This window comes from Chamaea fasciata, unplaced genomic scaffold, assembly GCF_029207755.1.
Source record: "Chamaea fasciata isolate MVZ Bird 193981 ecotype frontalis unplaced genomic scaffold, bChaFas1.0.hap1 SCAF_26, whole genome shotgun sequence".
NCBI classification, from domain to species: Eukaryota; Metazoa; Chordata; class Aves; order Passeriformes; family Sylviidae; genus Chamaea; species Chamaea fasciata.
The window spans coordinates 1,390,207-1,414,967 of NW_027094111.1; the positions used below are offsets into that span (position 1 = coordinate 1,390,207).

General features: G+C 56.2%; 3 protein-coding genes across 4 annotated transcripts; 1 reads left to right on the plus strand and 2 right to left on the minus strand.

The window, feature by feature from the left end:
• Positions 1-1,465: 1,465 nt before the first annotated feature.
• RPL11 (ribosomal protein L11) lies at positions 1,466-4,338 on the minus strand. The gene is made up of 6 exons (XM_066204517.1): positions 4,291-4,338; positions 3,810-3,960; positions 3,374-3,480; positions 2,875-3,006; positions 2,398-2,508; positions 1,466-1,541 (listed from the first exon to the last, which is right to left on the minus strand). The coding sequence occupies exons 1-6, from the start codon at positions 4,294-4,296 to the stop codon at positions 1,512-1,514; spliced, it is 537 nt and encodes a 178-aa protein (XP_066060614.1). The 5' UTR covers positions 4,297-4,338; the 3' UTR covers positions 1,466-1,511.
• A 299-nt stretch (positions 4,339-4,637) lies between these two features.
• Positions 4,638-11,053, plus strand: PPT1 (palmitoyl-protein thioesterase 1). 2 transcript variants are annotated; one of them, XM_066204706.1, is made up of 10 exons: positions 4,638-4,668; positions 5,931-6,020; positions 7,286-7,395; positions 8,149-8,276; positions 8,517-8,587; positions 9,220-9,322; positions 9,402-9,492; positions 9,601-9,699; positions 9,898-9,969; positions 10,252-11,053. In XM_066204706.1, exons 1-10 carry the CDS (start codon positions 4,653-4,655, stop codon positions 10,372-10,374), a joined length of 903 nt encoding a protein of 300 aa, XP_066060803.1. In that variant the 5' UTR covers positions 4,638-4,652; the 3' UTR covers positions 10,375-11,053. The 2 variants fall into 2 exon arrangements, with proteins under 2 accessions (XP_066060803.1, XP_066060805.1); XM_066204708.1 differs by lacking the exons at positions 4,638-4,668; positions 5,931-6,020 and adding an exon at positions 6,933-7,046.
• CAP1 (cyclase associated actin cytoskeleton regulatory protein 1) lies at positions 11,047-22,896 on the minus strand. The gene is made up of 13 exons (XM_066204705.1): positions 22,840-22,896; positions 18,097-18,209; positions 17,793-17,893; positions 17,327-17,404; positions 15,358-15,501; positions 15,194-15,279; positions 14,966-15,071; positions 14,700-14,871; positions 13,921-14,108; positions 13,619-13,742; positions 13,432-13,514; positions 12,808-12,951; positions 11,047-12,462 (listed from the first exon to the last, which is right to left on the minus strand). The coding sequence occupies exons 2-13, from the start codon at positions 18,188-18,190 to the stop codon at positions 12,379-12,381; spliced, it is 1,404 nt and encodes a 467-aa protein (XP_066060802.1). The 5' UTR covers positions 18,191-18,209; positions 22,840-22,896; the 3' UTR covers positions 11,047-12,378.
• Positions 22,897-24,761: the final 1,865 nt, after the last annotated feature.

Consider the following 24,761-nt stretch of genomic DNA (forward strand, 5'->3'; position numbering starts at 1 on the left):
TGCCAGCCTTTGGGGATGTTTGTGTGGACTGATGGGATCCACTCTCAACTTTCCCTTCTCCACACTGAGCTGGCCCGGCTCCCACAGCCTCTCCACATCAGGGAGATGCTCCAGTCCTTCAATCATTGTTCCCTCTTTTAGACCCACTCCAGCAGCTCCTTGGCTTTCTTGGCCTGAGGAGCGTGGAACTGGACACATTTTCTTTCCTGAGGCAATATCACTCCAGACCCATCCCTGTTGCCTCCCAATGGCTTTTCTTTGGGATTGTTGGCAGCAAGGATGTCCTTGCAGTGTGGTGTCTCAGCTGAGTCTGGGAAAATATTACATTTTCCTGGGAAATTCCAATATTTAACCTGAATCTTCATTTCAAATCCAGCTGAAACTGCACACTTTTCTGAGGAGCAGATAGTCTGGATGAAGGGTGTGTTTGGAAACGTCCAAGTGTTGTCGCTCTGAAAGGACAAATGCCAGTTCCTTGTCCCAGAGCTGGTGTCACAAACCATTCCACATCCAAACTCGGGGTGAGAGCAGCATTTGGGTCCCAGTCCCAGGACCCACTCCAGGGTGTGACAGTGTGGCACACGAGCTCTCAGTGCTGTAAGCTGGGGTAGCCCCGTGAAACTCCACAATTCCAGGGATGGCTCAAGTGCCTGGGACTTGGCTCCTGAATCCCCGAGGCTTCTGAGCCATCCCTGCTCTCCCTGGCACAGTGAGCTTGGCCATGCTGGCACTGCCACTTTCCCACTCCAGCCCAGCCTTCAATCCTCTTTCCTGACAGGAACTTTTCCCACACTTTTCCCTTCTCCATGTTTTTGCTGGAGCCTCCTAACGCCCCACTTTCCTCCCTGTGCTAAATACAAGCTGATTACTCAGTTCCAAGAACCCTGATCTTTGTGGCCAAGCACAACAAACACGTGAGACAGAGCAGTAACAGCTATTTCTGGCCCCAGATTTGTTCCCTCACCTACTGGCTGCTCCCTCAGAGGAGGCGAGGTCACTGGAGGTTCAAAAGGGATTTGGGAACGTTCAAAAGCTGTGCCTGAGTCGGGTGAAACACACACCCTGCTGTCACCCCAGGAGCAGTGGGTGCTCCCAGTTCCCCAGAGCAGCCCCTCAAAACCCTCAGAGTCCTTTATAACACTTTATGGCACTGGTTGGGTGCCAGCAAGGGAAAGACACTGAGCTCAGGAGTGTGGGACAGCTGGATAAAGAGGCACGATGATGTCTGGGGTCACTGCAAACTTTGGGAGCTGGGAAACTGTCCCCTGAGCTGGCTCCATCTCAAAGCTTGAGCAGGGAATGCAGACACAGGAGCAGGACAGGATAGCTTTTCTCCCCACCTACAGCACTGGATTACAGCACGGATTGGAAAAAGAAAGGGGGAAAAAAAAGAACAAAGCCAAACCACAATAGTGGAGAAGGAGCCTCACTCCCATCAGCTTCCCCACAAAACACACAACACAAGTTAAGGGTTACAAAAATTTATTTACTTCTCTGGTAACAGGAACTTCTCATTTACCAGGAAGGATGATGCCATCATACTGTGAGGGAAAAAACAAACAAACAAAAAAACCAAGTGAGAAATCACCATCAGGTAAAGGTGCAGAAAACTTGAGTCACCACAGTCATTCCAAGCCAACACAGACATGGAAGAAAAACTGCTGGAGTGTCCAAGGGGGCTGTGCTCAGATAAGCACCAAGATCTGCTCAGCATCCTTCTGAAACAAACAGCCACAGGCTGCTCTGCCCAGCCCCAAAATCTGGGCCCTGAAGGCAACTGTGCCACGTCAAACACAGCCAGGCAGCATGGGGGGAACAGCAACTCAGCAGGATCAGGCTGGAGGCCTCCCTGCACAGGTGTGAGACCTGTGTGGGTCCAGACACACTGGCCACACTTTGTATTAAAAAAAAAACCAAGAAACTATCAGCAGTTCCCACCTCTGAGATTTCCAACCCAGCTTTCAGCAGCTCCCATTCATTATCTTATTATTCAATATATGAACAGATAAGCCCAAGAATTTATTTGTGCATCTCTCCATTCTCCACGTGTCGCAGCTGAGCCTGGAGCTGTGTCAGACCAACAGATCCTGACCCTGTCCCCTCACTCAGGATCCACAAACGTGCAGCTCCTCCAAAACCTGTGGGAGCCATTTACAGCAGAGCTGGTAATTCCTCCCTGCCAGGAGCTGCTCTTTCAGCTCAGCACCCCCAAAAAAGCACAAACAGCACTGGTGCTCAAGCATTTCTACTTAGTAGCAGCAGCTTCCACTGCTCCGGGACAGTAAAAATCTGTGATTTAAGCACTCCAGATCTGCCCAGTGGTTTGCCTTTCCATGAGGCATTTTGCTGCTCCTTGCCACGGAACTCCTGAGATAGACAAATCAAGGTGGACTGTACCTTCTGCTGGAACCAGCGCATGGCTTCCTCCTTCCCAATCCTGTGCTTGGCCCCGATGTTGCCAGTCCTGCGCTTCTTGTCGGCAATGCTGAAACCCGGCCTGCCCAGCACCTGCAGGACCAACAGCACTGCTTCATCCTGCCTCTGACTGTCGTCTTAATCTAAACAGTTTTCCAGGAGGGAAGCCTGGAATTCTCTCATCAGTGATGCCTCCTTGCTGCTCTCTCCTCCTCCAAACCCAGCCCTGCTGCTCCAGTGTTGTCCCAAGAGCTGCTGTCAGAGCTACAGGATTTGTTTCTCAAGAGGCTTTGTGGGATTTGCCATAAATCAGGGATTTTATGGCAGCTCTGGGAATCTCAGATTAGAAAAATGTCAACAAAACGCGAGTCTACTTGGCAGCAAGTCCATGGGAGCAAGTGCTGGTTCCGGGCTCCTTCTGGAGCTGTCCCCCAAGCCCAGAGAAGAGGGAATACTCACCACGTAGAAATCCAGGCCGTAGATCCCAATACTGGGATCATATTTAATGCCCAGATCGATGTGCTCCTGGATTCCAAAGCCAAAGTTCCCGGTGTCCGAGAAGTTGTTTTTTCTCAACTCGTATTCTCGCACCTGAAACACCAGCTCTTGGTCACTCTTCTGTTCCTGACTGGAAGCAGAATTAAAACTCCTGCCCGCTGCTACCAGCCCCCAAATTCACTCAGAAGCTATTGAGTCTTTATCCTAAAAATTTCACTTCCCCACCTTGCTCGTCAATCCCAGCAGCAAAGACAGAACCCCCCAAAATAAATCAGCTGCTGCACCAACTAATTCTTAAATAAGGAGAAAACAGCAGCCAGAGAAACAGTGTGAACACTTCATCCCGTGTATCTGACCTGTACCCACACCAGGTGCAACATTTTGGAGCACAGATCCTGTCGGTCAGAATGGAAAAGTTCTGTTCTTTCACAAACCAAAGATCCAGCCCCCAAATCCTCACCTTCAACCCCTTCTCCAGGATCTCCTCTGCCTTGGCCCCGCGAACCGTGCAGTGAACAGCGATTTTCTCGTTTCTCCTGATCCCGAAGGACCTCACCGTGTATCGGGCTGCGGGCAGCAAGTTACACTCAGTGGACAGCCAGAGAATTCCCCCCCGGGGCATTCACAGCTTCTCAACACCCGATAAATCCAAGGGAATTAAAAAGAACCGAGACAACCCCACATTCCGTCTTAAGAGATGCTGGCAGAGCCTGAGTTTGGAGACAGAACCGAAATGACACAAACGCGCACGAGTCCTTGAATATTTAAGCCCCAGAATATTTAAGCCCCCCGACCCTCCAGCAGCTCTGCCAAGGATCCCTTTGCTTTCCTGGGAACCGCGCTGTCACCGCACCCAGGGGAAAGGAAAGCCGCAGGGCTCCTCCGCAGGCGCTCACCTTTGGAGAACACGGGGGTCTGCCCCGTGAGCTGCTCCAGCACCTTGGCGGCGCGGGTGAGCCGGTCCCCGCTCTCCCCGACGCAGATGTTGAGGCAGAGTTTGCGGATCCGCAGCTCCCGCATCGGGTTCTCCTTCTCACCTTGGTCTTGCTGCGGAGAGACCACAGCGGGGGTCACCGGGGCTGCCCGCGGCTCGCCCCGCCAGCCCCGGGACGGTTCTCCTGGGCTCCGGAGGAAGGTTTCCGCCGCCGCACGCCGCGCCCCGCTCCCCGCCGGGCCCAAACCGCGGCGCCGCGGCCCCTTCTCCAGCCCCGCCGCCAGCGGGAAGGCCGCGGCCTGTCACGGCAGCGGCTCCTCCGCGCCCATCCCGCCCCCGCGCCTCTTCCGCCGGCCTTCCCCGCTGCCTCCCGCCCGGGGGAGCCCCGCGGAGCGCGGATGGCGGCGGATGGAGACGGCCCGGCCCGCGGCCCCGGCACTCACCGCCATGATGGAGGCGGGGAAGAGGCGGGAGCGGCGCGGCCGCGGGGGGTTATGGGAGCGCCCCGAGCGGCGGCGCCCCCTGGCGGGCGGAGGGCGGGGTTGCCACGGCAAGCGCGGGTCTGTCGCGGCCCCTCCGGTAATTAACGCTCGTCATTGAGAACAAAGCCAAATGCAGGAATAACGGTAAACACCAATAGTAATGGCAACTGACCGAGAGAGGAAAAGGCATCCCAAACATGTGGTGCACTCAGGGGGGGAGCAGAACTCCCCAGCTTCGCTGGGAATGGGGCAGTGCCAACTCACACCGCTTCGGAGTCCAAACTTCTCTTCAGTGGTCACATCCTGGGCAGAAAGTGCCTTCAATGAGGCTCACACTCGGTAAGGATGGCACCAGCTCTTCCCTGTTTATCCCTTTCCCCTGCCTCTCTCAGGGCTGCCAGCCCGAGCTCTGTAATGCCATCAATTATTTTTTGCCCCAGTTGCTTCTAAGCGGGGATGAAGGATAAATGAATAATCGGCTTGTCTCATTAAGGAGAGAAAAAAAAAAGTGTCAGGAGTCTCTGCGCAGAGGGTGTGAAAAGCCTCTAGTTAAAAAGTAACACTGCTGCTTCATTATGGATTTACTTCATCCAAGAACAGCTTTGCTGGAAATAGCTGCAGGCTGGGCTGGCTTCCAGCAGTCCATGGATCCTGTTTGGGATCTGTCCATGCTGCAGGGCTCCTTCCCATGGGCAGAGGCTCAGGGCACTGCAGCCAGCACGGGGCCAAGGGGAGCAGGTTTTGGGACCAGGAGCTGGAGAGAGGTGGGTGAAGGTGCTGCTCACCCCCCTGTGCCCCTCCCAAGCCCGTGGCTCTCTCTCCACAGCAGGGCCCTCCTTTGCCCAGTTCTGGATGGTCCCACTGCCAAAGGCTGTGCCCAAGATCAGGCAAAGAGGCTGCAGAGAGGGAGAAGGAATTGCTCGGGCCACTCTGGGGGTCCTGAGGGACAAGAGCAGAGCTCAGTGGTGTCACCCTTCCCTCTATCTCCACGTAGTGACCCCCCCACTGCTGCCCCTTGGTGGCATTAGCTCATCCATCCTCTGCTCCTGACTCCTGCCAGCAACAGAAGAGCTTTGCTCAACTCCAGACACGGAGAATCAGAGAGTCATGGAGTGGTTTTGGGTTGGACCTTCAAGCTCATCCCATTCCAACCCCTCCCACTGTCCCAGGCTGCTCCAAGCCCCGTCCAGCCCGGCCTTGGGCACTGCCAGGGATCCAGGGACAGCCACAGCTGCCCTGGGCATCCTGTGCCAGGGCCTGCCCACCCTCCCAGGGAAGAATCGTCAGACCCTGTCTTGTTGGAGAGACATTTCCTACCTTGGCATTTCTCTGATAAATTCAGGAAGCCTTTCCTGCCTGGCACAGAGCTTCCCACTCACCCACTCCCTCTCCCCTCTCCCCATCTCCAAACACATCCAGATGGGGTCCCATGTGGAGCTCTTCCTGCTTTGAGTCATCCCTGTCCCCAAAATAGTCCAGAGCTCTGTTTTGCCAGGTGCTACAACGCATTTTCTCTGGGAGAGGGGGTGGGCTTGGTGTCATTTTCGATTCAGTGCAAAGAAATGAATCCATTTCTGAGAGCAGGTTTGGTTTTTATCCAGGGTTGTGCCGTTGGTTTCTGGCCCCAAGTTACCTGGCTGAGGAGAAGTCCAGCTGCAGTGGGAGCAATAATCCCTGCCACTGTGCCAAAGGTATTTGTGATTCCCAGCAGGAACCCTGCCTATCCGGGGAGACAGGGAGCAAAGATCTCCTGAGCGAGGCCAGGAGGAAACTGTCACAAGGAGGGAGAGGAGTGGGTGCTTCCAGTCCCTTCCCTCACTGCAGGGATGCTGCCTAGAGCGCTGAGCAATGTTAGGATCATCCTTGTAAGAGTGGGGAGGATTTTAAGCCTTTATTTCACCCCTTAGTTTCCAATGCCAGCAGCTACAGAAGAAAAGGGGAGAGCAGGAATTGCAGAGGCCTTGCGGGACTGGGGGAGGGAAGGATGCAGAGCCAAGGAGGGCACAGATGTGCCATTTCCACGTGGTTGATATTGATGCCTGTCCCTGGCACGCTGATTATCGTCAAGGCCGGTGTGAGAAGAACCACAATGACCGTGGGACTGCAGCCAAAGCACGGCACAGCCACCAGGAAAGTGGCCGGGAGCAGCTTCCTTTGGGAGGAAATGGGAAGTGTTTTATAGCAGACCACGCAAGTGTGTTGGAAAGGCTGGGTGGCAGATGAAGGCTTGTCCTTTCTCGGTGCCGAGAAGAACTTCCTGACGGCTGCTGCGCCAAGCACCCGCCTCTGCCGGAGGAAACGAGCCGGCAGCCCCGGCAGGATGTGCCGCAGCCCATTCCCGAGGCACGGCAGGGCACAGAGGAAGCAGTGCCACGTGGATAACACGCAGGCAGGGGCCGCGTGGGTCTCCTGGCTGCGTGTCCCGGGGCGGGCAGCGGGATTTGGGATTCCCGGGTGGGACCGGGAGCGGCGGGGCTCGAACCCGCGCGCCGGGTGGAGTCCCGGGCCACGCCCCCGCCCTCAGACCACGCCCCATATGCGGACCACGCCCTTGGTTGGTCACGCCCCCGGACCGCGCCCCTCCCCTCGCCGGCGGCGGGTCATGTGACAGGCCAAGATGGCGGCGCTCAGGGCGGCGGTGCCGGCGCTGGCGCTGCTGGGGCTGTGGCTGGGCCCCGCGGCCGCCGTCACGCCCCTGGTGATCTGGCACGGCATGGGTGAGCCGGGACCCTCCGCCAACGGCCGCGGGGCCGGCGGGACTTGGCTGGGGGCCGAGCAGGACCGAGGGGCGCTCGCTCCGGTGTCCCCCCGCTCCCGAGCGCCGGTCTCCGCGGGGGCCGGGAGGTGCTGACCCCTCTCGGTGCCGCGGCAGCGGCGCTCGTGGTGTGTTCGTGGAGGGGAGGTGAGGGCCGGGGCCGTGGCGTGGCGGTGCATCCCGGTGTCTTCCCTTTGGCAGGAGACAGCTGCTGCAATCCGGTGAGCATGGGCTACATCCAAAAACTGGTGGAGAAGAAAATCCCGGGGATTTACGTCCTGTCGCTCAAGATCGGGAGCAACATGATCCAGGTAAATCGCGTGTCACCGGGTAAATCGGGTGTCTGCGTGCAGGGGTGGGGCTGGAGTTCCCGCAGTCCGTGGTTTTAACAGGATTCCACAAGGATTCCTGCTGGGCTTTCCCTGCTGATTTCCTCTGCTCAGTGGGGTAAACAGCTTTGACAGGTAGAACCCGATAAAGTCCAGCTAATACCTGCAGAAAAACACTGGGGGGGAAAACAAATCCCTGACCTAAACTGGATTAATATGCAAATCCACTGATTAGCACACTCTAACCACTGCAGGCCATGCGTGGGTTGGGTGCTGTGCTGAGGCAGAGCTTTATCCCTGGCCACGTTTCTCGAGTTGCAAACGTTTATTTACTTCAGTGTAATAAATCACACACCTCTGCACCTTCGTGGGTTTTGACAGTTTCTTTTTGTAGTCCTGTGGAATTTCTTTAGATAATTTCTCAGGACAATGTGTGCGGTGTAGGTGGAGAAGTTTGATTTTAAATTTCAATATATACATGAACAAAACCTGAAGAGATTCACGTTGCAGAGAAGTTTGGGGAAATGTCACTGTCCCACATGGGACGGTTTTGCCATCCAGGGCAGGTAAAGGGGAAGTCTGGCAAAGGGAAGTGTCAGAACAGCAATTTCACTTCCCTCCCTGTGAAAGCTCAGGTCCTCTTTCAACACCACGAATCCTCAGTGACCCGCAGAGCTTCGAACACCCCCAGCCACGGCACAGGTACAAATGACCCATCCCAATGTGCTCCCTCAGGATATGGAGAACAGCTTCTTCATGAACGTCAACGAGCAGGTGAGGGAGGTGTGCAGGCAGCTGGCCACGGACCCTCGCCTGCAGGGAGGCTACAACGCCATGGGCTTCTCCCAGGGAGGCCAATTCCTGTAAGTCTGCACTCCTGCTGCCTTCAGATCCTCATTTAAAACCCTTCAGAAGCGCCCAGCAGACGCAAACTGCTCAATTCCTCAAGGCAGGAGTGCTCCAAAGGGGGCAGACTGTGTTTTCCTGCTCTTCCAGGAGGGGTTAAATCCCTTGGCAAACGTTCCACCAGTGCCCAAGCCCACGCAGAACCTGCACCCGTGGCCTGGGCATGCTTTGCTCAGCTCCTTCCCCTTCCCCCACAGGAGGGCTGTGGCCCAGAAGTGTCCTGCTCCTCCCATGCTCAACCTGATCTCCATCGGGGGACAGCACCAAGGTAGTGTCCCCTGCAGCTCTCACACCTCCTGGGCGCCTTTTTGGGGGGCTCTTTCCTCAACTCTGCTCGCTTCCTTTTGGATTAAATTCTCCCCTTGTTCTTGTCTGCATCTGCTGCTCTGTTTGGCCCAATTAGTGTTTGCTGATTTCGTTATCTTGATCTTGCTGAAGTGGCACTGACAAGGGACCTCTGTCAGTAGCTGGCTTCACTGCCTGGGTTGGATTCTTGCACACCTTGGGATGAGTTGTTTTGTGAGGAGTTCCTGCAGATCAAAGCCTTTGTGAGACTGAACCTTGTGGGTTGTTTTACAATCAGCACCTGGAAGGCCGAAGCCAAGGAAAGGGAGGTATTGAAGTGGAATTAAGGAGGTGTGGAGTTAAGAGTGGCTGGCAGTGAATTCCAAAATCCTCTCCCCTGAGGAGTCCATGGCCTCTTTGTGGTGGAGAGGGAAGGTTTGCGGGGAGCACCCAACACATCCCTTATCTCTGCCACAGCTCCTGGCACAGCAGGGCTGTCCAGGGGCTAAAAACTGCCTGATTCTCTGGCTAACTCCTGCTGCTGCTCTGCACGAGGAGGTTCCTGTGCAGCAGGAGGGTCCCAGCGTGGCTGACGGAGCCGTGTCTCCACCCCAGGGGTGTACGGCTTCCCCCGCTGCCCCGGGGAGAGCTCCCACGTCTGCGACTGGATCCGGAAAACCCTGGACCTGGGAGCCTACACCAAGGCAGTGCAGGAGCAGTGAGTACGCCCCCCCAAAGCAGGCCACAGGAGCAGCTCTGCCCTTCCAGGCTGAGCTTTTGGGTTCTCCCCTCTCCAGCCTGGTCCAAGCTGAGTATTGGCACGACCCGCTGAAGGAGGAGGACTACAGGAAGAACAGCATCTTCCTGGCTGACATCAACCAGGAGAGGGTAAGGAGCTGAGGGCAGAAACCTGTGAGGGTTCCAGTGGAAGAGCAGGCAGCTTCCCTGGCTCTGGGCTCTCCAGTGGCTTGGATTTGCTCTCCTGCTTCCACCCAGGGCATCAACGAGACCTACAAGAAAAACCTGATGGCTCTGAAGAAGTTTGTGATGGTGAAATTCCTCAACGATACCATGGTGGACCCTCCGATCTCGGAGGTGAGGAAGGCAGGGCCGGTTTTGGGTCTTCCTTGTCTCTGGTTTGTCCTCTGGTGGCAGAACTGGAGGTTGCAGAGGGGCAGGTTGGGCACAAACACGGGCCTCCCAGGAGCTGCTGGAAGCCTGCTCGGCTCCTGGGAGCCCTTCAGCAGCTGTGCCTTCATTTTTTATTTTTATTTTTAATCCATTTTTATGCAGTGGTTTGGGTTTTACAAAAGTGGCCAAGCCAAGGAGACCATCCCACTGCAGGAGACCTCGCTGTACAAAGAGGTGAGTTCTGGAGGCTTGTGCTGTGTCCCCTCTTTGCTGTCCCTGAGGCCCCACAACTCTGCTCTTGTCGCTCCTGGGACCGTTTGTCTGGGGAGACATTTCCCTCCAGCCATCCCCGGCACTGCTGAAACCCGGGGAATGGCACTGGGCTGCTCCTGCCTGGCTCAGGATCCCCCTCAGCTCTGTTCCTGTTCAAAGCCCTGCTGCCAGAGTCCCCTGGAATCCCTTTTCCCCCTCGGTGGGGACAAGAGCCGAGGAGGAACCTCCCCCTTCTCCCGGCAGGATCGCCTGGGGCTGCAGGAGATGGACAAGGCTGGGAAGCTGGTGTTCCTGGGCGTGAAGGGGGATCACCTGCACTTCTCAGAAGAGTGGTTTGACAGCACCATCCTCCCCTTCCTGCACTGAGGCTCCTCTGGGAGCACTGGGCAGGGTTTTTCACTGGAACTAACACCAGCCACTGTGCAGCAGCAGCACTGGGTGCAGCCAGGCCTGCAGGGATTTGGGGAACAAGAGGGGGGTGCCAGGATTGGAATTCTGCTGGGCTGAGCCTTGCCCTGACTCTGACACACTCCAGCCTGGTGAATCCAGCTCAGTTCTCAAAGCTGTGGCTGAGCTGGGCCCTGGGTGAGGGCAGAGCTCGGCCTGAGGTTTGTTCTCCATCCCCTGCTCCTGCAGGACACACTTGGCAGTATTAACCCAACTCACTCGGGCAGGGATCAGCAAGATTTTCATGGTTGCATGCAGGGGAGTCATGTTCCAGCCCATCCTTCAAGATGGGGGGAAAAGGCCAAATTTAGGGGTTTCTGGGGGGGAAAAAAAAAAAAGAGGGTTTGGAATGCAGCAGTATTAACAGCTTGAACGGTTTTCAACTAATGGCTTGGTTTATGTTCTTTTGTACAACTGAAATCAATAAAGAGCTTTCCATCTAACCAACTAAAAAAAAAAAAGCTTGGACAACTACTGATTGTGTTTGGAGGGAAAATCTGGGAAAGTATTCAAAGGAATGAAGGCCGGGTCAGGCAGAGAGGGGCACCTTGTCCTGCCTGAGCTCCCAAAAAGAGACAAGAGCCACAGAAATGAGCAAGTTGGCATTAACTTTATTCTATCTTCTGTATAATCTTAAGTACATAAGAAAGGTTTTTTTCACAAGCCTCAGGAGAAGACAAGTACAAGTCACAGGACAGTTTCAAAATTTAAAAAAAAAAAAATTGCATAATTTTTCTTTTTTTTTTTTTCTGTAAGTTTTGTACTAGAGAAAAAAGAACATTGACACTTTACAGAAGAAATGCATTTAAGATATGCTTATGCCACCCGAGGCGTTGGAAAAAATGAAGGTCAAAGCACGTGCAGCTCCCTTTATGGGTCAGTACAGTACTGTGTGATCCATCACTCTGCTCCAGGGCCCTGGAACAGAGGCTACGAGCTTCCACCAAAAATAAAGAGCCAAGCAACAAGGGGAAGGGGGAGGGAAAAAAGGGGAGAGGATTCAGTGGGGGCTGATTGCAGATGAGGAAGAGAGTGATGAACCGACTTGATCCAACTCGGGTATTTACAACTCTGCGCTACTGACCTGGAACGGAGGAGGCCCTTCCTCTGGGGAAGGGGACAGGTTCACAAGAACCATCCTGGCAGGCTGAACCTGGAGTTCAGCTGCTCCAAGAAGGAAAGCCCTGGGGCAAAGGTTCCCTTGTGAAGGTGGAGAGGGCTCCATGGAATGAGAGGGGCTCAGCTCCAAGCTACCAGCCAGGCCGCCGGGCGGCCGTGGTGACGCCGCCGCAGCCTTCCTGTGGCACTGGGGAATGAAAGCCTCCCGTCATGGCACAAATCAGGAATGCACTGAGCTAGTGGGAATGATGGAAGAGAAATGGGGGTGGAATTGGCCCAGGTTCTCAGCCTTTGGTCCGACAAAACCGTTCCCCGTGTCCCGTGATGCCACCGGAGAGCTGGAATGAGCAGCTCCCAGGACCTTCCCAGGACACCTGCCCTAGCAGCTGGGTCCCGCGGGCTCCGACAGACACCGTCACTCGTTAAAAAAGGGGACAACACTCCTCTCACACGAACAGTTTTGCTTAAAGGCAATACAAAAAAAGAACAACACTCTGAAAGCCAACTGCCAGGACTGGCTGTGAAGTTTCACCGAGGCTCTGATCGATTGGTGCAGTTAGATGGGGACGAGGGGAGAGAAAAGAATACACCTTCCTGCTGAGAGAGGTGGACAATCACCGACCCGCCACCTACCCCAAGCCCCAGGCAGAGGAATCTCAGTGATGGCAGGCAGCTGTGTCTCTCGGGTAGAAGAGAAGCAGTTTGAGAGCAGAAAGGTACAAGAAATCTAAGAAGAATCATCTGAAAGCAGATTTGTCCCACAGCAGGGCCAGGGGAGGGTTGTGAGCCTTGGAGCTTTTCGGCTTAGCCAGCGATTTCTGTCACAGTGGTAACCAACTTCTGACCGTTCCACACTGTCTTGAACTGTTCTGGGACAGGGAATTCAGTCTGGAGGGGGAAAAAAACCAGAAACCTGTAGTCAGAAATCAGTTTACGACTGAGATCAGTGAGCACTCCCACTGCTTCAGGCATTTCTCTCCTCAGCTTCATGCTGTTACCTCCTGTACCACCCCTGGCGCCTTGTTCTGCCCCCAAGAGATCCCGAGGAACAAGCAGCTCTCACAAACCAGCAATAATCCAATCTACAGATACTTTCTGCTGGTTTTTTAAATCAGATCACCATTCACAACCTCCAAACTCTCCCCCCCACTGTAACCAACACTCCCTGCAGGGGCTCAAAACACAGCCCCAGCCCCAGGCAGAGCTGCAGGAGGATCCCAGAGCGGCACTCACAAAGTCCCCCCCCTCGGTGGGGATGAGCACGTTCATCTCCGAGGACTTGGCACTGACGATCTCGCAGTCGAGGGAGCTCTTGCTCAGGTACACGTGGCACCCATCTGTCTTGTTGATGGAAATCGTTGGCACTTTACCCATGACCTGCCAGGGCCAGAGCAGAATTAGTTCCACCTGGACAACCACAGCATTTTTTGGGTGTGTTTTCTTTCAAGGCCAAGAGGTTTGTCTCTCCAAGCCCTCCCTGCGATAATCGCGCGGGATTCAAATGTTCCCACCTTTAGCAAAAGTCCCAAGTTTTTGTTTGAAGTTTTCCCCAGTTTCTTGTTCTGGTCTCTTTAGAGCAGAACTTGAGCCAGCACTGGGTAAACTGACCATCCCAAATCAGATGCCCAAACTGAACTGGAATAAATCTTACTGCTGGCCTCCTGCTTTGGCAGCCAAACGTGCTTTCTACCTCACAGAGCCCCAGCTCTTACCCCACACCCTGAAACAGCTCAAAGACACAAATTTCAGCCCTTTCCCAAGGGACAGATGGTGTTTCATGGATGTTTTCCACAGCTGCACATTCCTGGTCTGGAAATACAACACCCCCAGAGCCAGGAGAGAGAACAGGTCACTCACCTGAACCTTCACATCCCTGCTGTTGATGATCTCCACAATGCCCACCACGTCATCAAACACCAGACCCAGCTTCTTGCAGTTATCTGCAAAGAAAAGCAGATCAGGGCACAAAGATTTTGGAGGCTCCAGCTCCTGCACACACACACAGCAGCAGGCAGAGGCAGCCTGCAGGGCTCTCCCCACTCACCGAGGGTGATGGAGTTGATCTTGCCTTTGATTTGGAGTGTACTGTTTGTGCACTTGAAAACATATGCTACCTGCTTCAGCTCTGTCTCACTGATGACCAGGTTAGAGGCATTCTCCTGGTTTTCCTGAAAAGCCAGAGGAAACACACTTCATTTTCTGAAAGCAGAGCAATCAATCCATTGAAATCCCTTTAAAAACAAGCAGGTGCCTTCAGGCTGGTAAAAACGTCTCCAGAAGAGCCTCCCGTGCTTCTCGGAAGCTCCCATCCCTCCAAACCCGCTCCTGGCAGCACCAGGCACTCACCACTCTCCACTTTTTGCCTTCTAATTCTAGCAATGGAGGTGCCTTCGGGGAGGTGCCATGGGAGGGATTAGCATTGCAGGCTGGCTTGGGAGCAGTGAAAGGTTTGGGGCCGCTTCTCACAGGGCCCCCTTGGTTCTTCAGGGCTGGATTCTTGTGGGTTTTCATGTCATCTGAGACGTGCCTCAAGCCTGCAAGAGAAGGCAAACCCGAGACCTCCAGCAATGCAGCTCCACAAACACCAGGCATCAGTGGTGCTCAAGATAACACTTGTCAAAACACAAATAAACCCCTGAGACTGGGGCGAAGCTGAGCCCAAGTGTGAGTGACAGGAAGAGAAGGAGGAAGCAGGAAATGCTGGTGCAGTATTGACAAGAACACAACGTGAACCACAGAACTGTGCCAGCTCTTCCATTCTGCAGCTGGAAAAAGCCCCGAGCCCAGCACCCCGTGCTCACCAGGTAACACAAAAAAGGGAAAAAAAAAAAAAAGTCTGTACAAACAGCTGTGAAATTGCACTTTTTGTACCAGAAACATGCAGGCAACCAAAGGGCTCAGCCTCAGGTATTTCCAGCTAGAGGTTCATGTCTTGTCCCACCTGCCAGATGAGTGGAGAGCTCACTCTGCCCCTGGGAAAGCGCTGCCCCAGCCCCAAATTGGGACCAGACGGGTATGGATGTACTTTTGAAGCAGATGCTTTGAGGGACAGCAGGAAAACAAGGAGCAGCAGCACAGGGAGCAGCAGCAGGGCAGCTCCCGCCCTCCCCGTGGCCCTGACGTACCCGAGGTGATCCCTTCTCCCCGGTTGATCTGGGCGAAGAGCGCCGAGCGCGAGGCCGAGTCGTCCGTGCCGGAGCTCACGGGGGCAGGAGGAGGGGGAGGCCCCGGGGGTGGGGGTGCAGCCCCAGCCGGGGGGGCAGGTGGTGCTTTGGCCCCTGCTGCGGCTACAGGACCCTGGAAGAGCAGGGAAGAGGAAAAAAGAACTCGCACCCAGCTCCGCTCCCGCGGCGGTGACCGCGCCGGAGCTCCCCGCTGCAGCAGCACTCACTGTTTTGCTCCAGGTCAGCCCTGTGGTGTGGTACTCTTTGATGTAGGCCTGCAGCTCCGTCCAGATGCTCAGATAAGCTTTCACCCAGTCCACTTGTTTTTTATCTCTGAGAACACAAGGAGGTGAGAGGAGGAGGAATTAAAGGCTGAGGAAAGCCTGTGGTCAGGTGCTGGAGCAGCCCCAGCTGGCCAAGCCCAACGACATCCCGAGGAGAAAAGGTGAACTTACACATCCTTGTACTCCTTGAGGATCCGGTTGGTGTAAAACATGGCAGCATCAGTCATTTCCTTCACGTAAGGACCAGGCTTTGGAGCCTAGAGCAGAAAGAACACGTGAGCAGCCCAGACTCTCCCCAGCAGCCCAGGGAAAACTCTTCCCACTGGAGCCCTTACCATGGCCACCCAGCCCAGGGCTGGGATGCTCTCGCTGACTGCTGACAAGTGGTTGAACAGTTTGCTACCACGGTTCCTCTCCCTGAAATTCTGCACGGCCTGGATCTGCTCCGAGATTGGCTTGAGGAGATCTGAGAACGCGTTCTGCACAACGACACGGAGGGACAGCAACAATTAAAGAGATTCATTAGCACGGCTCTGCGATGGCTGCGCGGCCGAGGTGACGGTGACTCGGAACAAGATTCCAACTGGCCCCAGTGACTGCTGCAGCCCCTGCCCGGGCCTGGCCCCGTCCAAGGCAGGCTTGGTCCCACAGCCCAGCTCCTCCAGGGCTGAAGTCATTGCTCCCATCGGATCGGCGCCGTGGGAGAACGCCAAGAACTGTGACTCATGTTCAATCCAGGAGACACTGACAAAGCTTGTTAGTAACCAGGACAGAAATAGCATTTGCCTTTCCTGGGTTCCTTTGTTCCAACACACAGTTTGTTACGTTTTTCCTCTCCTCCACGAACCCTCGGAGAAGAGGGAGCTGGGCAGGTTTGGCAACTACAGCCTGCCCCACAACCAGAGTCCCAGCAAGTTCAGAGGTCACCCCCATCAAGCCAGACTTCAAGATTCCAGTTATTTCTCAAGTCAATCCTCCAGTATTTGGATGGTAAAAATTTGCTGCTGTGTGCTGTCCCCTTGGAATGCTGAGTGGAAGTGCCAGAAGCGCTCCGGGGTCAGAGCACAGCAAAGAGCCAGCTCCGTGTTTCCACAGATGCCTCCGAGGCAAATTTCCTTCCTCCAGCATCTGAGTCTCCTGCTGGTGGCAGCAGAGAGGGACAAATTTGGGCAAAACTTGCTTTCCAAAGCCTCAGCTTCTGCTTTTGCTGCCCTTTCCTGTGTTTAGATGAAAACTGAGAGGTCCCAAGCACCGCTGGCCAGGCCACACTTTCAGAAGTTCCAGCCCAGCAGCACATTCCAGTCACAGGATGGGGAAATTCCTCAGCACAAGGACTGAGAGTTCACCCGTTTTGCATTTTAAACTGGCTGCTCCAGAACTAGGCTCCTGCCAGACAACCTGCACAAAGAGCTACCCTAGATTGAGGCTGTTCTTTGTTCATAATCCTTTATTTAAATAACGTGTCCGTGGGATTCATAAGCAGATTCTCAGGCTAGAGGCTGCACAGAGCTGCATCCCAGCAGGCCTGGTGAAACATAACAACCCTCCAAGGCTGATTTTGGGGAAAAAAGATGCAGATCTACTCTGCAGTGAATAGGAAAGGAGCACAGAAATCCAGCTCCCACCGTGTAACAGTAGAAGCCACGACGGAGTGAGATAATAACTGCAAAGAAAAGCAAGGTGGGATCCTGTTGCTCGGGGAAAAAAAACAACAGTTCTCAGCAGGGAAAAGCCGATGCATTCAGGATCAGATTCTCAGCCACACATCCTGCTGAGAAGCAGCAGCCCAGGCTAAAGTGTTAAATTACCTGCTAAGGACAAATCAATCCTAAAAGCCCAGCGATTATTCAGGGGCCATTGAGTAGAGACAAGTGTCTGCTCTGCTCCTGGAGGACTCCGAAAGCCTGCAAGTGTCTTGAGCATCACAGAATGAAAAGCAGGAGCTACACAAATCCCAGGGCGGCTCCTGGCCCAGACAAGATCCTGTCTGCAGGTTCTCCGGGAGCACTGATTGAGCAGAGCTGGAGGCCGGGGAAACTGGAGACAGAGGCAGCCAGCTGACACCCCCAGGCTGCTCCGAGAGCTCCACAGCGCTTGGTGCTGGGACAGCTGGGAGACGCCAGCTCTGCAGCCCCCAGAACCAACGCCCAGGGCTCTGGGGAGCACCCAGAGCAGCTCCTGCCTTCAGCAAACAGCCCCAGACCTCCTCCAGTTCCCCTTTTGGCGCAGCTGTGACAGCCCAGGCTCCCCCGGCACCCTGGCCCCGAGGGCAGAGGTTTCTCCTCCGGGATTTCCCACACTCACCTCTGCCGGCTGCTGGTGCTGAGATGCCACCACCAGAAGAGCCCTCTCGCTCATCAAGCCTGCGTGGACCATCTCAGCCTAAGGACAGACACAAACGTGAGGGAGATTCTCCCTTGTGCCACACTAACAGACCACCCCACGCTGACCTCGAGGCACGCTCCTGGGGAAACCCACCCCCAGAGGAACCTCACCAGAGTGTCACAGCTCAGGGCTGGGGAGTTTTCAGGCCTCCTAAAGGCCTGCAGCAATGCACAGCCAGGAATTTGGGATTTCCAGGAGAAAGTTTGATTCATCCTGTGTGTGGGTGTGGGCGGCAACCTGAAGGTTCTCTGGGCATCTGCTCTGAATCCTATAAACATCCCGGGATGCAGGGCCAGAGGGATGCAGACTGTGACAGCAAACTTGGCCCCTGCAGCCCTCAGGAGAGGCAGCAGCTCTAGAGCAGAGGGAGAACAGGAGTCCTTACGTGTTTCTGCACGTCCCCGCCGACCTCCTTGCTGATCTTGGTGTACTCGGCCACGGGCCCGGCCAGAAGGGCATCGAAAGCCTGCACGTACTGAGCCACTCCTGGGGGGAAAACCAGAGCACAGGGATCACCAGGAGCACCCCACAGGCTGCCACAGCCCCAGGCTGCACCTCCCACCTGCAGGAGGCTCAGCCCCACAGAGATTTTATCTTCACGGGGCAGCAGGCGCAGCCTCCCCAGGGTGTGCCCTGTGCCAGCCCTGCACGGCTCCTGGCACTGCCCTGGGACCTGCTTTGGGCCTTACCTTTGGCAGAGCCATCCCCACACATGCCAGAGCCTTGGCACACGGTCTCCAGGCGCTCCACAGCCTTCTCCAACCGCTCCACCAGCCTCTCCATGTCTGCTCCTGTGCACGACCTGCGGACAGGAGACAATTACCTCCATCCTCACAAGCCACAGAGGGTTTCTGGCTGTCTGGTACAGGCTCTACCAGTCCCAGGAGAGTCGTTTCTGCCCAGCTCTGCACCCTGAGGATGGCCAGCAACGCACCCTCACGTCAGCAAAGACAGCTGGGTTACGCAACAGCCTCCTGCTGTTGCCACACTCGCCCCTTATCATTTTCTGTTCTATTTTAAAGGGCTCCTTACATGTGTAAGAACATAAAGCTGCCACCTTCTCACCTCGCAGTGACAGCGCTCAGTGACACAAAGGTCTGCCCGGGTTCTCACTGCAGTCAGCTCCTGGCCAGAGTTCCGGCTGTGACCACACAGCTCAGCTGCTCAGCTGGGAGATCGCACACTCCAGGTGAAAACTACTGGGTTTGAATGTCCAAACGCAGCCGGGAGGACCTCCTGGAGTCCTGAAGTGCTCCCAGGAGCATCTGTAAGCCCAGCATCACTCGAGCACAGAGCCTGGGCCACCCTGGCACACGCCACGGGGAGCAGCTGCACGAGCTGAGGAGGCAGAGCTGCTTCTGCAACAACGCTCCCCTGTTCCTCCTCTGCAGCTCCGGTGTCTGCAGAACCTCCTCTGCAGCCACTGCACAGGAAAGAGGCTCAGGCACGCCCAGCCATTTGCTGCATCTCATCTGGAAAAAGTCTTCGAAGTCCCATAAACTTTCCATTAATTACTGCTGTGCACCAAGCAACAAGACAGGTCACGCTCCCAGCGCAGGAACGCCCGGGGAATGCGGGGAGGGAGCAGCAAAGTCACCAATGGCTCCTTTATCTTATCACCACTCATCGAAACGATTTTACAGCATGAATCACGATGGTGGCCTGGACACAGTTTCCCTCTCAAGTGGTCGCTGCAGCCTGCAGAAGCTCAAACCCCTGCCCTGGAGGAGGGGGTCCTTCCCAAAACATTCCCTGGAACGCTCAAGGAGGAAGGCAGGGTTCACTCAGCTGCACTGACACTGAGAGGAAACCCCAAGCTCTCACTCGAGTTTTGGTTTTGTTCACAAGCCTTCTCAGCCCGGCCTCAAAGTGCACGTTTTCACCCAGTTTCCAGAGGATGTGGGGCAGATCCAGGATTAGTCACGAGCCCAGCACTGATGTCACAAGACAAACAAGGCCGTTTTCCACCCCTCTTCTGCCCGCTTGCCTCAGGAGAGGCAGCTCCGCCGTGGGGGGCAGGGGAGAGGCCAGCCCCCCTTCCAAGAGGAAGAGAAGTGGTTTCCTCCTCTGTCTTCAGCTGAGCCAGAGGACAGGCCGTGCATCAAACTGGACAGCAGCGACTGGATGCCTTCCAGATACACACACACCAAAAAAAACCCCCAAACCTAACCCAGAAAACAATTAAAATAATACTAAAAAAAAAGTGCAGAGAAGCCAAAACTCCACGGCAGCATCAGAGTAACGAACAGCTCTGCCTCTTGAGCAGGAACCCCGAGCGAGCGCAGGATCCTGCGCCCGCTGCTGCACCCGCGGGAGCCGAGGCAGGGGAGCGCCGGGCTCTGCCTCCCCCGCTGCCGGCACCCAGCGTGGGGTGGGCTCTTCCCCCAAAACCAGCCAGCCGCGCTCCCGGAGAGGGATGTGCCCCGCTGATCCCCCCGCGCCACACTGCAGGCCGGCCTCTAATCTCATCAGCCCCGTTACCCAGTGGCAAACTGCAGCTCGGATCAGGATTACCGACCGCAGAGTCCAGCTGGAAAGCTGTTTCCTAACCCCCCCTCCCCGCCAGCAGCAAAGCACCCTCAGCCCTGGGTGGGATTAACGTCCTAAAAGCGCAGCGCTCCTCGGGACTCGCATTCCTGCCGCTCTCCCTGCTCTTTGACAACTCCTTCCCCGTTGTTTTGTTTGTTTTTTTTTTTTTCCTGAGTGCTCGGTACCAGCTCTGCAAACCCGGTGCTGCCGGACAGATGGTGAACTCGTTTTAATTTCCTTTTAATGGGCGGCATTAGGGCAACTTAAAAGATAAGTCAGTTGGTAAACTGGCAGCAAAACGAGAGCTAAGTGCAGGCAAGCCCAAGTCCTGGATCTCCGTCCCTCCCCTGGACTCGCCCTCCCTGTGCCCTTTGCCCTGTGGATGCAGCTCTTTCTGCGGCCTGGATCCTCACAAGGAATGAAATAAAAACACGGAGCTGTAACTAAATCAGAGTTCGCAACCCAGAGATTAACATTCAGCAAGGGAAACAAAAACAACCGCGCGGCGGATCTGCCTGGACCGCATCTAGACAGCGTTTGGTCTGCTGGCCTGTTTGAAGGGGAAAATAATTCCACAGAAAGTGACGAATGGACTTCAAAGGCCTCAGTGCAAACAATCAGAGCTTGTTTCCCTTCTGTGAAGAGGAAGGTGAGACAGACAGAATCATCCAGGTGGCATTTTTTGCTCCGCACATCACCCCGTGCTCCAGAGGGATGCGGGAGGCTTTTCCTGCTCCCTGTTGCAGGTTTGGAGCTCTCCGCCGGGGTGGAGATGCAGCTCTCCCTCCCCAGGCCACGACACGGGATTTAAATCCAGGTCTTGTGCAAATTCAATTGAACTTTGATTAGCAGTGGAGCGGAAGCAGCGAACGGGCGTTTCACCCACGGCCAGAGGGGCCATTCCTTTTCACAGCACATTTGTTCATCTATCAACTGCCCTTTATTCCCATGCCGGCCTGGGAACAGCAGCTCTGGACGCGCTGTGCCACAAACAGCCTGAGCAGTGCAATAAAAGGAAAGGATTTTATTGGGGAAAAAAAAAAAAAAATCAGTTAAACCCCAAACCCTGCACGACACAGCAAGAGGAGTTTCCTGTTTGGGGAACATCAAGGAGCTGGCCAGTCCCAGCCTCAGAGTGAGCAAATTCTCAGGGGGAAAAAAAAAAAAAAAACAAAAAAAACACCAAAAATGAAATTTTTTGCTTGCCTGAGACAGCACATAAAGCTGAGCCCTTTCTGAGACGTTCTGGAAGACACGGATGCTGGTTTTAGAGGCAAAGCCAAGGCAAACCTACGCCTCTGCTCACACCGAGCCCGACAAACTGCTGTCAGCACCACGGAATTTGCATCAGCTACTTCCTGTTTCTACGGGCAAAAGAAATAAAGATGGGACAACTAAATTAGGAACATACCACAGTTTATTTCTGAGCTGACACTGGGATATCTCAGGGGATCAGCTACCAGATCATTTCCAACATTTATATCTGCCCAAAGCCCAAAGAATTTTTTTTTTTTCTTTTTTAAACAGTTCAGCTCATCGAGGCAGGAATTATTTGAAGCAAGGCAGGAGTCAAATGCCTGAATTTAGCCAGTGGCCAGGAGCAGCCATGAACACAAGACAGCTATTGCTGGTCCCAGCAGCTGCCAGGACAGAGATCTCAGCTGTTTATAGTCCAACAATACTTGCTGACATTGCGCCAGAACCCGTGCTGGCTGCTCCTGCTATTTCAGATCCACTTCATTTAGAAAACCAAGAGTGCTTTAAAAAAAAAAAAAAAAAAAAAAAAAAATCCATCTGGCCCCTGTTCCAGCTTTCCCATACAACAAACTCCCTTGAAGCCATTAAAAACGTTATTTGCTGTTTTTACTGACACATTAAGAGGGGGTTAAAGCTCGGCACAGGAGCAAAGGCTCCTTTTTTTCAGCACAATTATCTGAATTAGGAGGTTCGTGCTTGCCAGGCTCGCTTGCCACACTCCTCTCACTTCCTCTCCCTGTCAGGGTGATGGATCCAGCAGGGAGGTAACCGAGGCTCTGGGATCTGAGCTAAGCTGGATGCAGCACCCAGCTCCAAATCAGCAATTCCGGGCATGGAAACTGCTCAGCGTCTCCTCCCGTGTCTGCTCCAGCACGGGCTGAACTTTCCGCATCAATAGCAGGGGTATTTCTGGCTTTCAGAAAGCTCAGCGATATTCCAGGGACACAGGGATGGCTCCGGCAAGGGAACGGGCACACACAGCAGTGGCCCGGTGCCACGGATCCTGGCTTTTTTGTTCATCTGCAGCACAAGGCTGGGGGAATTCCAGAACCCGACGTGCAAAGCAACCCCGTAATTATTATTTTTCCACTCACGGAATCCGACGGAATCACACATTTATCCCACCCTAACCACCCGCAAAACGCCAAGAGGAGGAACCAGCAACAGGCTGAGGACGGGAGAGATGGAGACGCGGAGCACAGAAATCCTCGCTCCAGGCTGCGGCAACCCGGGGAGCGGCCGCATCAGCCCCCGGCAGCGCCGTGCCCGTGCCGGTGAGTCGGTGCGGCCCCGGTAACCGAGCCCCCGCCCCTGCAGGGCCCCCGGGAACAGCCCCGCGGGGGTGTTGGCTCCGTTCCGTGCCCCAAATGAACCCAAAGCGCCGCCTGTACGGGATCTACCCCCGCAACCGGCCCGGGGCTTCTCCCGCATCCCGGCCCGGGTTCCCCCGCCCGGTGCCCGGTCCCCCGCTCGCTGTCGCCGGTACCGCCCCCAGATCCGGCCGTGTCCCGGTGCCCGCTCACTCCCACGTTCAGATCCGACCGTGCCCGGTGCCGCTCACCCCCACCCTCCGCCCCTCAATCCCGGCCGAGCCCGGTGCCCGCTCACCCCCGCCCTCCGCCCCGGCCGTGCCCGGTGCCGCTCACCCCGCGCCGCTCCCGCTCCGCCGCTCCCGGCGCCGCCCAGCCCCGCCGCGCCCGCCGCTTCCGGCCCCCGCCCCGCGCGCCGGATGTGCGCACGGCGCGCGCGGCGCGGCGCCGCGGGGGGGGGGCGGGGCTTCGGCAAAGCCGCCGCGCGATTGGCGGACGGGGATGGAGGCGGGGTTGGAAAGGGGGAATGGGTGGGGCAAAAGGGCGTGGCTGCGGGGCCGATTCCGCCCTGCAATTGGCTGATGGATGGGAGGCGTGACCTGAATATGCGATGGGCGGTATCAGGGGCGGGGTCTCCCCGATGGGCGGGGCAATGGGGTCGGATGGGGGCCGGGACCACCGGGGGGAATCGGGACCCCCGGAGGGGCTGGCGGGGGGCTCCGGGACCCGCCTGGGGTCGCACCGAGGGGCTGGGGCGGCTCCGGGACCCCCGGAGGGGCTGGCGGGGAGCTCCGGGACCCGCCTGGGGTCGCACCGAGGGGCTGGGGCGGCTCCGGGACCCGCCTGGGGTCGCACAGAGGTGCTGGGGGGGAGTTGAGAGCACCAGCAGGGCCAGCTGGGACCCCCCCGGGGGAGGGCTGTTGATCCCCCAGGAGGGGCAGTTGGGGTAGTGGGGTCCTGCGGCCGTTTGGGAGCCCCCGAAAGGGGTTAGGGGTGCTTTGGGATGAAGCGGGAACCACTGGGAGAGGGGTAAGGATGAAGGTTGGGGTCTAGCGATGGGGCTGGAGATGCGCTGTGGGCCGCCAGGGTGGATGAGACCCCCTTGGGAAGGGGTTCGTCCCACTCGTGCAGCAACAGGGTTTGGTGTGGGAGGGGGGTGGCCTCTGTTGGGGCTGGGAGGAGGTGGAAGGGATCAACCCAAATGGTACCTGGCTGAGGTCAAGGCCCCTCTGAGCCTGCTGGGTGCAGGGTGGGAGAAAGGTCCTCATGCGACCCTAAAACAGCTACTCCCCTTCTCAGGGTAAATCCTGGGGGGCTCTGGGCCCTGGGTGCTCCGTGCCAGGGGTGGTTGGCATTGCTGGCTCATCCCAAAACTCCTGGAAAACTCCCAGGAGCACTTGGGAGCCCTGAGCTCCCAGCCCCCGATGGTGGGGATAAATATCGTCCCAGACTGGGGTGGCCAAGGGAAAAACAATGGGGATGGAGGAAGAGATGCCTGGAGTGTCACGGATTGTTCCCTGTCTGCTTCTGCCATCGGGGCAGGACTTGCTCCCAAGAGGAGCTCGCTGCCGCGGTGCAGCCGCTGGAGCCGGAGCTTTGTGTTTTCAGCAGCCCCGGGGAGACAGTGAGATCCTTCCTCGGAGCCGGGGGTCTGTGCGGAGCGGCAGTGTCCCGGGGAGGGCTGGGACACTGGGACACTGTCCCGGGCAGGGCCCGGACACGTTGTCAGGCTGGGAAGGAGGAGGAGGAGAAGCCGCCGCCGCCGCTTCCTGCCCGGCTGCGCTACCAAAGACGGTCACGGCTCGCTCGGAGCCGGCCGCGGGGCTCTGCTGACACCTAGTGAGGCTCTGCGGGTGCCGCCTGCCGCTGCGGGACATCCAAAATCCTCGCAGGCTTTGGTTTTCCCCGCGCTGCCGGCGGGTGTGGGGAACACGGTGATCCCCCTTTCCTTGGGATCCCTCCGAGCATCCTTCCAGCCCCGCGGGATCCGCGCTGCCCTCAGCGCATCCTCCCCGGAGCTCCCGCACTCACCCGGGCTGTTTTGTGGTTTTCTCGCCCCGTTTTCCACCTCGCCCGCACCCGCTGCGCCCTTTGCCCCGTCTCCATCGCCGTCAGACACGAGGCGCGATGCGAAATAGAAAATACGACAGCACCGCTGCCTCTGCGTGCGGCCCCCGGCTTGTGTTTTACAGCATCCTAAAGGTCACTGTGAAGTGGCTTTTAAGGAAGAACCAGCCAGAGGAGGGCAGGGGGAATCC